This window comes from Emydura macquarii, unplaced genomic scaffold (genome assembly GCF_026122565.2).
Source record: "Emydura macquarii macquarii isolate MOO-44397 ecotype Brisbane River unplaced genomic scaffold, CSIRO-AGI_Emac_v2 contig_306, whole genome shotgun sequence".
NCBI lineage: Eukaryota > Metazoa > Chordata > Testudines > Chelidae > Emydura > Emydura macquarii.
Window position 1 is genome coordinate 8,718,684 of NW_027130443.1, and position 12,056 is coordinate 8,730,739.

A 12,056-nucleotide genomic window follows, 5' to 3' on the forward strand; every position below is an offset into this window, starting at 1 on the left:
CACCCAAAGTGGCATTGCTGCAGGTTGTAGTGACCCATTCTGCACACTTTAATCCTTAAAAGTCCTTTACTGCCCTCTAGTGACATTTCATAGGTATAGTGAATACACATACAATTTAAAAATATTTAGTGTCTCCATAGGTAGGTTTGCAACCAGAGTTCCATTAGGACTATTTTTTTCCATCCTTGTAACTTCTAAATTAATAATTGAAAGATTTGTAGAATTTTTCCTGCAAATTTGAAGGAAGTTATTATAAATTGCTTTTTGAATTGATGGAGATTTTAAAAATGACATCTGCATTTTTATGAAATGTCTGACTCTTTTTTTAATCCATATACACTGCAGATTTAATCAAATTATAATGCAGGGTTCACTTACTAAATAGCTTCTATCATAACCTTGAGAAATTAGTATTCGAGCAAAAAACCATCTTTACCCTCAACCTAATGCATGAGTTGCTGTCACTGAAACAGATGGAGGAAAAGGAAAAAGCATGCTGCCACAATTTTAAATGACAACCGCTTTTTTCCATATACATACTGATTAGAGAGGGCTGAAGTTGGTGGAAAAGCTTAGCTGTCATTAGATTCATTCAAGGCCAATCACTTGCACATAATGAATGGGGAAAGCTGAAGGTTGTGGATAAGCCATTAACTATACTTGGGTCTTGTCTAAACATACAGGTACAAATTGTACAACACCCCCTTCCCCCCAATGTGGACAGTTATGCTGGTATAAATGTACTTCTACTGGTATAGTTTATTCCCGGGAAGGAGAATAAACTATACTGGCATTATCTATCTTCGAGTTTGCTGTCTGTCACTGAGTATCTGAGCAGTCCACAAAAAATCAATAGCAAGGTCCCTGGTAAACTTCTTAGAGTCTCTGGCATGCCTCCCTTTGTGTCAGAATTCTGTTTGGTTTTTTTTTTTTTTTTTTTTTTTTTTTGGGGGGGGGGGGGGGGTTAATGCGGTTGGGAGAGGTTGTGGAATAAATGAGGTGTTTGGGTAGTGAGTGTCACTTATAGTGGAAAGGAATTCTTAGAGGCTTTCGTACATTTCTGAAAGATGATCAGACTCTGGATGTGCCTGATCTTCTCTGGATGATTGTTCATATCCGGATCTCCTTGACAGAGAATGTTTTGTCCCCAGCTCTCACATGTGTCATCCCAGGCTTTGTGATCTGCATTGCCCCAGAGGAGGGGTTCATAGATTGAAATTTGGTCTTTGCTTTAGCTTGACATAGTAATTGCTTTGAAAACTAGGATCAAGGTCTTAAACTGGCATCAGAAGCTGACTGAGAGCTAGTAGAGGGAATTGAGTACAGAGCTGATGTACTCACAGCAGCCTGAACCAGGGAGAACATGGGTAGCCACATTCTGTACCAATTGGTACCTGTGCATAGTGTTCACATTTCACATCGGATACAATGAATTTACTCCTGGAGAATTTTGCAGCACAAAATTTAAAAATTCTGCGCACAATATTTTAAAATTTTGCATATTTTATTTGTCAAAATAACACTATTTAGTTATGTTGGTTTCAATTATTTTGGTAATTTATTTCAAAATACCTGTCAGCAAGTAATTGTAACAATGCAGACAACAAGAAAGATTCTCCCAGGACTAGAGAGTTAAAGAAACCTCTACAACAACACAGTTCCTAGTTCTTTGTAAGGCTTTTGTTGGACACCTCAGTCTGGGTGTGTCCTGTACCAGCTGGGTACATTATGTCTGCCCCTTCGGTCTTTTAATTGATTCTTGTTTTTTCACGCTGCCCCCCATAGGGGAACCATATAGAAGTTCTTGAATAGAGGACACTGCTGGGGGGAGTGGGAGCTGAAAGGTGGGGTATAGTTGGGGGCTGCTGAAGGGGGTAGTTGAAGGGGGCTGCATGAGGCCCTCCCCTCCCAGAGCTCAGCCGCAGGGCCAGACATATGCACCCCCTCTCCCCAGAGATCCAGAGAGAGAAACAGTCTAATGCTGGTCAGACTGGGCTTGTATGGAGTTTCCTGTGGTGATTTCAGTGTTGTGCTGTGCAGGGCTGACACTGCGCAGGGTCTCCATCCCCACAGGGCTGGGTGCTCTGCTCAATGTGCACTGCCTCCTTCCTCCAGGTCCTTCTCCCTCTCCCTCTCTGGCAGTGTCCTCTATTTGTGAACTGGGGAGCCAGACTCTGCTGGGTCCAGCGGCCACTAGTCATGGCCAGCAGCTCTGCAGGGCCAATTTTGCAGGGGAAAAATGAAATTCTGCATAGAACATTAATTCTATGCAAATTGTGCAGTAGCACAGAATTCCTCCAGAAGTGTGAATTACAGCTAGTGACATGCATGGATTACTGTGGCCAGGTCCATGAGAAAGGGACAAAGTTATCTAGCAAGCTGGAGGTGAAAGAAAGAAATTGGTACTATCTGGTGAACAGGCTTAGCGAGGAGTCAAACACGAGCGACCCTGGGGCTTTGCACCGCCTTCTCCAATGGAGACTGTGTGCCTTTAAGGGACATGGAGATGATGTCTTATCTACCTTTTTGAAGTGTTTCTCCTTTCTGACCAGCATTATTCTAGTCTTGCCTGGGTTCAGCTTGAGCCAGCTGTTCCATATCCAAGGCACCTCTACACTCCTGTAACTGACCACAATCTGGATTGTACCAGTGTAACTATATAGATAGGAAAAAAATCACATCCATAACTGACAGTTATGCTAGTACAAAAACTGTAGATGAGGTCTTTACCCTATAATACTGAAAAAAGTAAAATGTAAATATAAGTGATAAGCGCAACAAAGGAAAGAAACTGTATTCAAATGAAAAACAGGACTGTGGTGTGTTAATCAACATTAAAAAATGTTCGTTAGAACAGAACATCTAAAATACAGTGCAACTCTTCTGCCAGCTGGAGTTGGCAGCAACCAGGGCTAGATTCATTATCCCAGGGTCCCTCTTAACAATACAACACAGAACCAGCTCAAGCCCCCACCCAGTAATCTGGGAAAACTAAACACCACTCCTGGACTCCTCTAACAGGCAGTACTTCCACAGTCTCAAGCACTGAGTCTGTGTATAGCTGAGAGAACTTTTAATAAAAGGGGAAAGGAACCTGGCATTAATTTGGGAAAACACCATGATTTGAACACATCTGAACAGGAGCAAAACTCCCATTCCAGAGTACATTGGGCAGTGTCCTTTGCCTCCATTTCTCACCTTGCAATGTGAAAATCCAACAAACAAATGTCCCATTAACACACCACTCCCCTCTTCCTCCACCACATCCCACTCACAGTTGCTGTCTTTGGTCAGCGGAGATGCAGAGTTCAGAGGTGCATTCATGTGAGTTCACCTCCTGAGGGGAGGGTTGAAAAACACAGACCAATGCCTCCGTTGCTGCTGCTGCCGTAAATGCCATAAACGGTTGCCATTGTCCGTACTGCATCACTGCCTGTTTCCAACGCTGTTCACTCCACTGCTGCTGTTGGTCATGTCGTAGTTCACTCCACTACTGCGTCATCTATTCTGCCACTGATGGTCCTGTGCTGTCACCTTCTGCTGCCACCTGCCTCTCTACTGTGACCTCTCTTAAGTTGGTCTCTTAAGGTTCCATCCAGCTCAGTCAGTGATTCCAGCTGTCAGTGATTTCACCAGCTAGTGGGGGAACCTCACTGCTCGTGAGGCTGGGCAATCTCTTCTGCAGAAACGCTGTCCCACAGCAGGTCTAAGTCTCAGCATTTAGAGCGGATTATCAGTGATTTCAGCTCTAGTGATCACATAACAAAACAAAAGACACTCAGTGGAGCCCAATCAGCTCTGGCTTTAAACAGTGGAGAAGGGGCAGTCAAATGGTGCCTATGACTATTAGGCAGAGCCCACACCACCATGCAGAAACACCTGTCCTCACCCTTTTCCCCCTCTATTCTCATCTGGCATCCGAACCCCCTGCTCAATTCAGTTCAGTTGAGGTTGACTCCCTCAATCAGGACAGGCTAAATATAGTCCTGCTGCCCTTTACTCATACAGTAATGATAGCAACATTTCATTACCAAAACTTGATCACTTGGGCAACATAGATAGATTTGCTGGTTACCCAGGCAGAGTAGGTATGTTCATGTAAATACAGTCTGGCCCTTAAGTCTCCTTCACACATGCACCGCGGGTGATCATTAGATGTCAGGGGAGAGCTCATTCAGACCTTGCTTACAATAGGAATTTTGTTTAGAGTTCTGGCTCTGCATAGTGTACATGGGCACTGATTATAAAAATATACTGTTAAAATTTTCTGGCAAAGGGCTCCCCATCTCCATGCCAATGGGACTCTGAAATATTTGAAATGGGAAAATGGAGAAGCTTACATATGTTTTTTTTGAGATTTGTGAAAGAATGTGAGGAAAGGAATATTTTCCCATTTAACTTGTCTGCTTTCTCTTTGTCCCTCCCCCCATCCCCCTGCCTTTTCATTTTTCAGGTGCTGAAAACTCACTGGAAATATGGGGTCTGAAAACCCAAGTCCGCAGAACCCTGGCTGTAAGATCATGACCTTCCGTCCCACTCTAGAGGAGTTTCGAGATTTTGGGAAATACGTTGCCTACATTGAATCACAGGGAGCTCATAGGGCAGGGCTTGCCAAGGTGAGGTTGGTCTTGACATACCTGATTTGATTTAGAGAAGTTGAAAACCTCCTAGGTGGAAATCTCAGCCTCGGGTTCATGAACAGTTGTATTGGATCCAGTGTCTCAGTTGAGAAGTACTGGTTATGTTTCGGGGGAGGCATCTTGGGGACAGGTATCTACAAAACAGTATTACTCAGCAATAGTTTGCTTTTATTTAGTGTTGTTCTTTCTTTGAACGTTTCGAAATTGTCTACATGTAATGTGCATGGATAATCCAAGCAAAAATAGCAGCCACTGTGTGCCTGGCTGTAGTTTATATGCTGTTGGGAAATTGGAACATTTTTGTTAATGAGGAGGCATAATGACCTAGCCATTGGGATTATTCGCTATTCTTCAAATGCTTTCATTTCTACCGAGAGAAATAGACACTGACTCATGTTAACATCTGAAAGACTCATATCTAATAGCATGCAGCCCTTAGCACTGAGGCAGCATGACCTATAGTTAAAATGTGTGCTGGGAGTCAGAACTCTGAGTTTTGCTTCTGGTTCTGCTGTGGACATGCTCTGACCTCAAGTAAGTTACATAGGATGCAGCTTTTAAAATGCCAAAGAGAGTTAATGACCAAATCCCAATGGGAGTTGGGCACCTCATTCCCTTTGGCACCTTTGAAAATCATATCTGTAATCTCTTTGAGCCTGTTTGCCCATCTGTAAAAATAGTCAATATTCCCCGCCGATAGCAGGCTGAGTGGGTTCATTGTTTGTAAAGTGCTTTGAAATAATTTGAAAAGTGCTATTTTGCTGTAAATTATTACTGCACTTCCATATATCATATGTGCCAGTTATTCCTGCCCTCTAAAAAGCACTCCTATTTCACTTTAGTTCAAAGGTATTCCTGTTTTTCTTCCCAAATGTCCCTGTTTATTGATGTCAAGCTGGCAAGCATGTCTGAGCTAAAACACCGGAAATCCAGTAAGAGAGGCTTACTGATTCTGCAGTGTTTTTAAAATTTATTTTTATTTTTACTTAACAAACAATCCATGTACATCGTTAGTGCTAATCCTCGCAATACATTTATTGAATAAAGGTGATTAGTCAGAGAAGTAGGTGTCCTCAGCTTGTCCTCCTTTGTGGGAAAAGAAAGTACTCAGTTGACTATAAAAAAAAAAAAAAGTCATTCCCACTTTAAAAAAAAAATAAAATAAAAAATCTATTCTGATTTTTGTCTAAAGTCTCTCAGTGGAAGAGTGGAAAACAAAATGAAACTGAAAGTACTGGGCCATTCTGAGAGCTGCTCATATTTGATTTCCAAGTTCAAATACTTCAAACAGAAATGTTTGAGAAAATCAGGGCAAGTTAATAAAAAGAATCCTTTTGTGACCACATCTTATTGTATCACAGATTGACTAATTTGTCCTAACAGGGCAGATATACATGTGGCATTTAATGGAACAAAAGAGAGTGCACACATGGAAAAGTAAAACTGTTAGGCATAAGAGAATAGCTCCTTGTTAAAACGAAGGTCAACTACTGCTTTTATTACAGTTGCAACTTCTCCATGAAGTGTTTCCTTGTCCACTGAAGCATGCTAATGATTTAATTCTCTGAGTCCTCTAGAGTAGATTATTAGTAACTAGTCTAAAAACTGTTGGTGAATTCCAAATCTTTGAAAAAGGTAGCTTTTCCAACAGTACTATACCCTCAGCTTTGCAGAATATTGGTTCTCTACCTTGGCCACTTTATCCAGACAGGGCTTTCTAATTGGCAAGGAAGCCCACCTTGCTCTATATAGACATGGGCATTGCTAGTATAGTTTCAGCCATAATATGGACAGGACCTCTGTCTTTTCATCAAACTTTGCTTTTCTTTATGATATAAGCCTCGTTTAATCTTTTTCATTGCTTAAAATAGAAGCAATTCCTTTTTAACCCAGCTTTGCAGCAAACCTTCTCTAATAAATTAACTCTAAACATGTGCCCCTTTATTCACTTCAGCTAGGTGCTAGCTTTAGTTTCTACTTATAATCATTTATTAAGTACAGTAACAAGAAATGCTTCAGTGGAGTAAAGGCAGTTGGTTTGAAATAATCATGCTTATTACTTATTTAGAGCTTTGTTTTCCAAGCACTTTATACCACTAGCTACCTACTTAAGCTTCTCAGTGCCCCTGTGAAGAAGCCAAATATTATCTTCATTTTCCAGATGGGCAGAAAGGCTAGAACACAGTTCTTCCTTTTCATCCCTTTTTTATGGCCCATCTATTCTACGAAACATGACTGTCCAGTCACATTGCTTGGGTTTGAAGAGGATTGAAGTTTTGCGTATTCCCTTTGTGTCCCAATCTATCCACCTCTTCTTGTAGCAATGTCTCCTCTTAGAAGGACAGACACGTTGAAGTCCTGCATAGATATTGAAATTTTAGTGTTGTAAGTAGGTCCCCCAGACATGGCTAGAAATTGTTGACGGGACCTAACCGTGGCTTCATAGCATTCTTTAATAGTGCTACCCAAGGTTTTACCATGGTTCAGAGAGAGTTTTAACAAATGGTTAAGCTGCTGCCTGTGCTTTATGACAGAACTGCGCTTTAACCATGTTTGGGACAGTCATATTGTAACCAGCTTTCCTAACCTGTTCAAAACACAGTTATCTATTCTCTATGTTAATCAGGTCTCCTGACTTTTTTTTAGTTATAGTGTGCAAATAGGGTTGCCAATTTTGGTTGGATGTATTTCTGGAGGTTTCATCACATGATTATCTTTAATTAAAGATTAATCTTCAATTCTTGGAGACTCCATGACAATCCTGGAGGATTGGCACTGTATGTGGAAAGGCTCTTAGAACCTGTTCTAAAACAGTCCTTTTAACCCAGTCCTGATTTACACTGCCAGGGAAAGTATTTTAGCAATTCTCTAGCAAGAATAATGTATAAAACATCATCACCTGGCTAATGCTATTCCTATTTAGTGTAGGGAGAGCTTGAGAGTCTCTTGGAAGCTCAGAAGGGCTTAATAATCTGTAGACTTCAGTGTGGCAATCTCAGCAGGATTTGCCAGCCTTCTGCACATTACCGTTGGTCTTGAGATCATTCCGTGAAGCAAATTAAAAATAGAGGGGTACTGCAGGTATCTAATGGAAAAGAAACATGGTATGGGCCCAGTGAAGTGAATGAGAGTCTTGGGTTGGACTGGATCCTGTGCTAAGGTATCCCACAACATACTGCTAACTGGGAAAATTCCTTGTGATTTTCACCAGGTTTTATATCTTTATTTTCCATTTTGGCTTAAAATCACAGTTCTCATGTGGAACGTACAAACTTCTAACTCAGAAACAAGCAAACTACTAACTGAGCTATACCAAACAGTGTCAGTCTTGTTGTGAATCTCCCCATTTTTAAATTACTTTTCCCCCAGGGAGAAGATAGTGTCACTAGGAATCTCTAAAGGGCTCTGAAACCAGGGGTGTTTGGATACTATCTGGTAATAGGGTTGATATTGGATTTATTACAATGTCTTAGGGTTGCAGGAGAGAAAAAAATGCCATCTTCCAAGAAAGGATATAAACTATTTTGGTGTACATTGGACCTTGTCTAAACTAACTTTAAAAATATTTCTCACTATTGATCTTCCTCTGGTGCAGCTCCATCACTGGGAATGCTCGTGGTAGACAGGCTGCCAGCATTTTAACCACTGTCACCTAGACTTGCTCTGAGCAGGGTTAGATGACATGATGGTTAAAATGCATGTGGCTGGTCTATAGTAGCTGAAGGACTGCAGAAGTGTGAAATATGCCTACACTAGTATTTTTCTTAACACAAGTCAAATGTCTGCATGGCACAGATATGACTTTTGTTTTTCTTTCCTCCTCTTTCAGGTGATTCCTCCCAAGGAATGGAAGCCCAGAAAGACTTATGATGACATTGACGACATGGTCATCCCAGCGCCTATCCAGCAGGTGGTGACTGGGCAGTCTGGGCTATTCACCCAGTATAATATACAGAAGAAACCCATGACGGTGGGAGAATACCGGCGTCTGGCCAACAGTGAGAAGTACGTAATTGTTATGAGTGACAATCTGGTGCTGTATTATGAATTGGGAGGGGCAAATGGAAAGTTTTTCTTCTTTACAAGCTGGGAAGGAATTGCAGCCAAACTTGTTAAATTGGAAACATTCTAGTGGGAATGGCTTGTACTTGTAATATTTGATTCATAATTGCAGGACGTTGTGCTGGAGCACCCTTTGTGTGTTCTGCTGAATCAGTTTAGGAAGGCCCTGTTTTATGGTGGTCTTCTCAGTGGCTATATATCTCACTGAGAAAATGGTTTTGGGATCCGTAGAAGGACTATTACTTCTGAAGCTCTGGAGGCATGTGGCTTGCTAAACTGGAAGCCACATGGAGAATGTGCCACGTGTTTTCTAGTGCCTAGATTTAATGATGAGGGCTTTGGAAGTGCTTATGCCAGCGTTGGTGGCATGCATGCCTCTCTAAATATGTGGGTACATTTTAAGACACTGTGGCTGGTGAGCATCACAAAACAATCACTTAGGGGCATGTCTACACTGCTGTGCTGGCAGGCATCGATTCAGTGGCATCGATTGAGCGGGTCTATGTAGATCCGCTTAGTCAATGGGAGAGCACTCTCCCGTTGATTGAATTAGTCAACCTCCCTGAAATGTTGCTCTCCCGTCAACGTAGCATTGTGAAGACGCTGCACTGCACAGAGGTAAGTACATCAATGTGAAATACACTAGTTACATTATGTAACTAGCGTATCTCTCATCAACCCAGCATGGCAATGTAGACCAGGCCTAAGTCTCACCCAGCTGAGCAGTTACGTCCTCATTCCAAATTTGCACACCCAGAGCTCTGGAGTATCTTGTTCTTTGGTTCTGGGAACCTTGATAACAGTAGGATCAACATAAAAAATAGCTAGTAGAAAAATATAGGTATAATTTATATCCTTGATTTGGTTCAATTCCTGACTGCTAACAGACTCCTTTGGCAAATCACTTCACCTTTTTTGCCTTATTACCATTTTACAAATAGGGAACTGATATTTCCATACTTCACATGTGTTGTGAAGATACATATTTTTCAATATATGTGAGCTGCTTATGTACATAGACTTCATAGACAGCAAGTTATATGTATCCAAGAATTAAAAGCAACATGCATATTGAGTAACCTGAGCATGTCTCTCCTTTTTTTCTTTTTTCTTTTTTTCTTTTTAAAGTTTACTCCATTTGAAAAAATTCCTTCAGAAACATGAGCTTTGGAAAATGAATAGTGTGAAAGGGGAGAATGGTGATGTGCTTAAACTACAGGATTAGGAGCAAAAAGATCTGGGTTCTGTTCCTAGCTCTCTTATTGACTTACTGTATGATCTTGGGCAATTCACTTTTACCTCTGTCTATCAGTTTTCCCCATTCTGAAATAAGGATGATATTTCTGTATCTTTCGGAGCATTGTAAGGCTTAATTCACTGATGTTTGCAATGTGTTTTGAGATCAGTGGATAGAAGCTGCTATAAAATTGCATAGTAGTATTGTAAAAAAGTAGAGAGGAAACTAACCCAAAATAACCTTCCACTTTAAAACCTATAAACCAGTTGCAGTTAGTCAATTATAGTAGGCAGAACAAAGTGATTAACTAGGTGTTCTGATATAGGTTCCTCTGAGTCTGCTAAGTAGCTCAAAATATAGATAACAGTAACTATACTTTCTTAACATCTAAATGTCATCTTGGGAGCCCAGGTGTCTACTCTGGTTGTAGGGCACATCTAGTTTGATATAGAATCTTAATGATTCAAAAAGCTCTTTTCTGTGGTCTGGTTATAAGCTGGTATAGTAGTTCGCTCTGGGACTGATTATAGCACTACTACACCTTTCCTCTCCACTGCCTTCCTTTCCACTACCTACTGTTATGCAGAGTCCACTGCCCAGACCATAGCTTCCATCTATTCCTATGCTAACCTCCTGAGCTGGCCATTCCACTTATGCTTTTTACAAAGCTGAGCTGTTTATTCCTTTATGTAGTCTCTGCTGAACATCCGTTTCTAACATCTGTGACATTTCCTAAACTCTTAGTTTTTCCCTTTGCTTGTCAGGTACTGTACTCCTCGCCACCAAGATTTTGAAGACCTGGAACGCAAATACTGGAAGAATCTGACGTTCGTCTCACCAATTTATGGGGCAGATATCAGTGGTTCACTATATGATGCAGTAAGTGATATATGTATACCTTTCAGCTTCTTGTTAGCTTGTAACCTTAACTCTTCTTGCTACTGAATAAATAGCAATAATACTTATACAGGGCCTTGCATCTAGAATCACAGTGCACTTTACAAACAGTTAATTTAACTTGGCAACACCTTTGAGAGCAGGTGTTGTCCCCATTTTCTTCATGGGGAAACTATATGCTCTGAATTTCAGAGTGCTGGGTTGTGGAGTCAGTGGAAGCAGCGAGTGCTACGCCTCTCTAAAAATCAGGCAAAAAGTATCTAAACAAAGATTGCATATGAAGCCTGTGGCGGAGATGGGAATGGAACTCTATTCTTCTGATTCATCCACGACACTATTAAAGAAAATGGATACGCTGTTAGAATGAAATGTCCTATCAGATGGACTCTGGACAAATACAGGAAAAGCAAGCTTGCCTGCCACCTTCCCTTTTGTGTGGGGATTTTTTCCTTTGAAAAATTTTTCAGTAGCCAAAGAGTGAAAGAGATTTCTGCTGTAGTGATCCGGAAAGACAACACTTCAGGCTTTGTGCTCCCAATAAAAAATTATCTTCACTATCTATAAATAAAACACTTTAACTGAAAATAACACTAATTTTTGGGGAGACAAAGTAACAGAATATAAACTGATAAATCTCTTACTTTAATATATCTAGAATATTTGATTAATCTGGACTGTTTTGTTGATAGGCAAGTATTTTAGAATCCAATACCTTGGCAAATAAAACAGATGCTACATTATATTAAGCATAAAGCTGGATTTGACGAGTGAAGAGTCTTTTCTATCCTTAATATCTGATTTTTATAGATTTCACCTATTTTTCAACCACCTAAAATTGTAATTCAATCTTCCTTCTTTAATAAAAGGGTTACTAATTTTTTCTCTTTAAATATGTAAATGCAGATTTATATAAAATATTTTAAAGTAATAATTTCTAAACCACACACTAATCTATAAAATATTTGTTATTAAATATGTATATTTTTTGTACACTGGGGTAGGATTTTCAAAAGGACTCAGTGTTGGTCCACCTCAGCACCTGTTGAAGTCAATGGTGAAAACAAGTGGAAGCAGAGTTAAACCAATGCTGAAAGCTTTTGAAAATCTCACCCTGGATGGTCTTATATAAACCATTTAAATTTCATGGATGAGTAGGAAATAGATTTTGATTTCTAATTCTTCATTTTGGGTATAATTGTCCTGCACACCTCCCTAGGTGG

The 12,056-nt window shown here is 40.4% G+C and overlaps 1 protein-coding gene across 14 annotated transcripts in view; it reads left to right on the forward strand.

Annotated features, from left to right (window-relative positions):
- The window catches only part of KDM4B (lysine demethylase 4B), a 218,782-nt gene that overhangs the window by 34,115 nt on the left and 172,611 nt on the right, over positions 1-12,056 (forward strand). For all 14 annotated transcript variants that reach the window (XM_067558512.1, XM_067558487.1, XM_067558498.1 and 11 more), the window contains exons 2-4: positions 4,454-4,616; positions 8,470-8,645; positions 10,704-10,818. In XM_067558512.1, coding sequence (XP_067414613.1) covers positions 4,476-4,616; positions 8,470-8,645; positions 10,704-10,818 — 432 coding nt within the window. In that variant the 5' untranslated portion in view covers positions 4,454-4,475. The remainder of the gene's footprint in view (positions 1-4,453; positions 4,617-8,469; positions 8,646-10,703; positions 10,819-12,056) is intronic.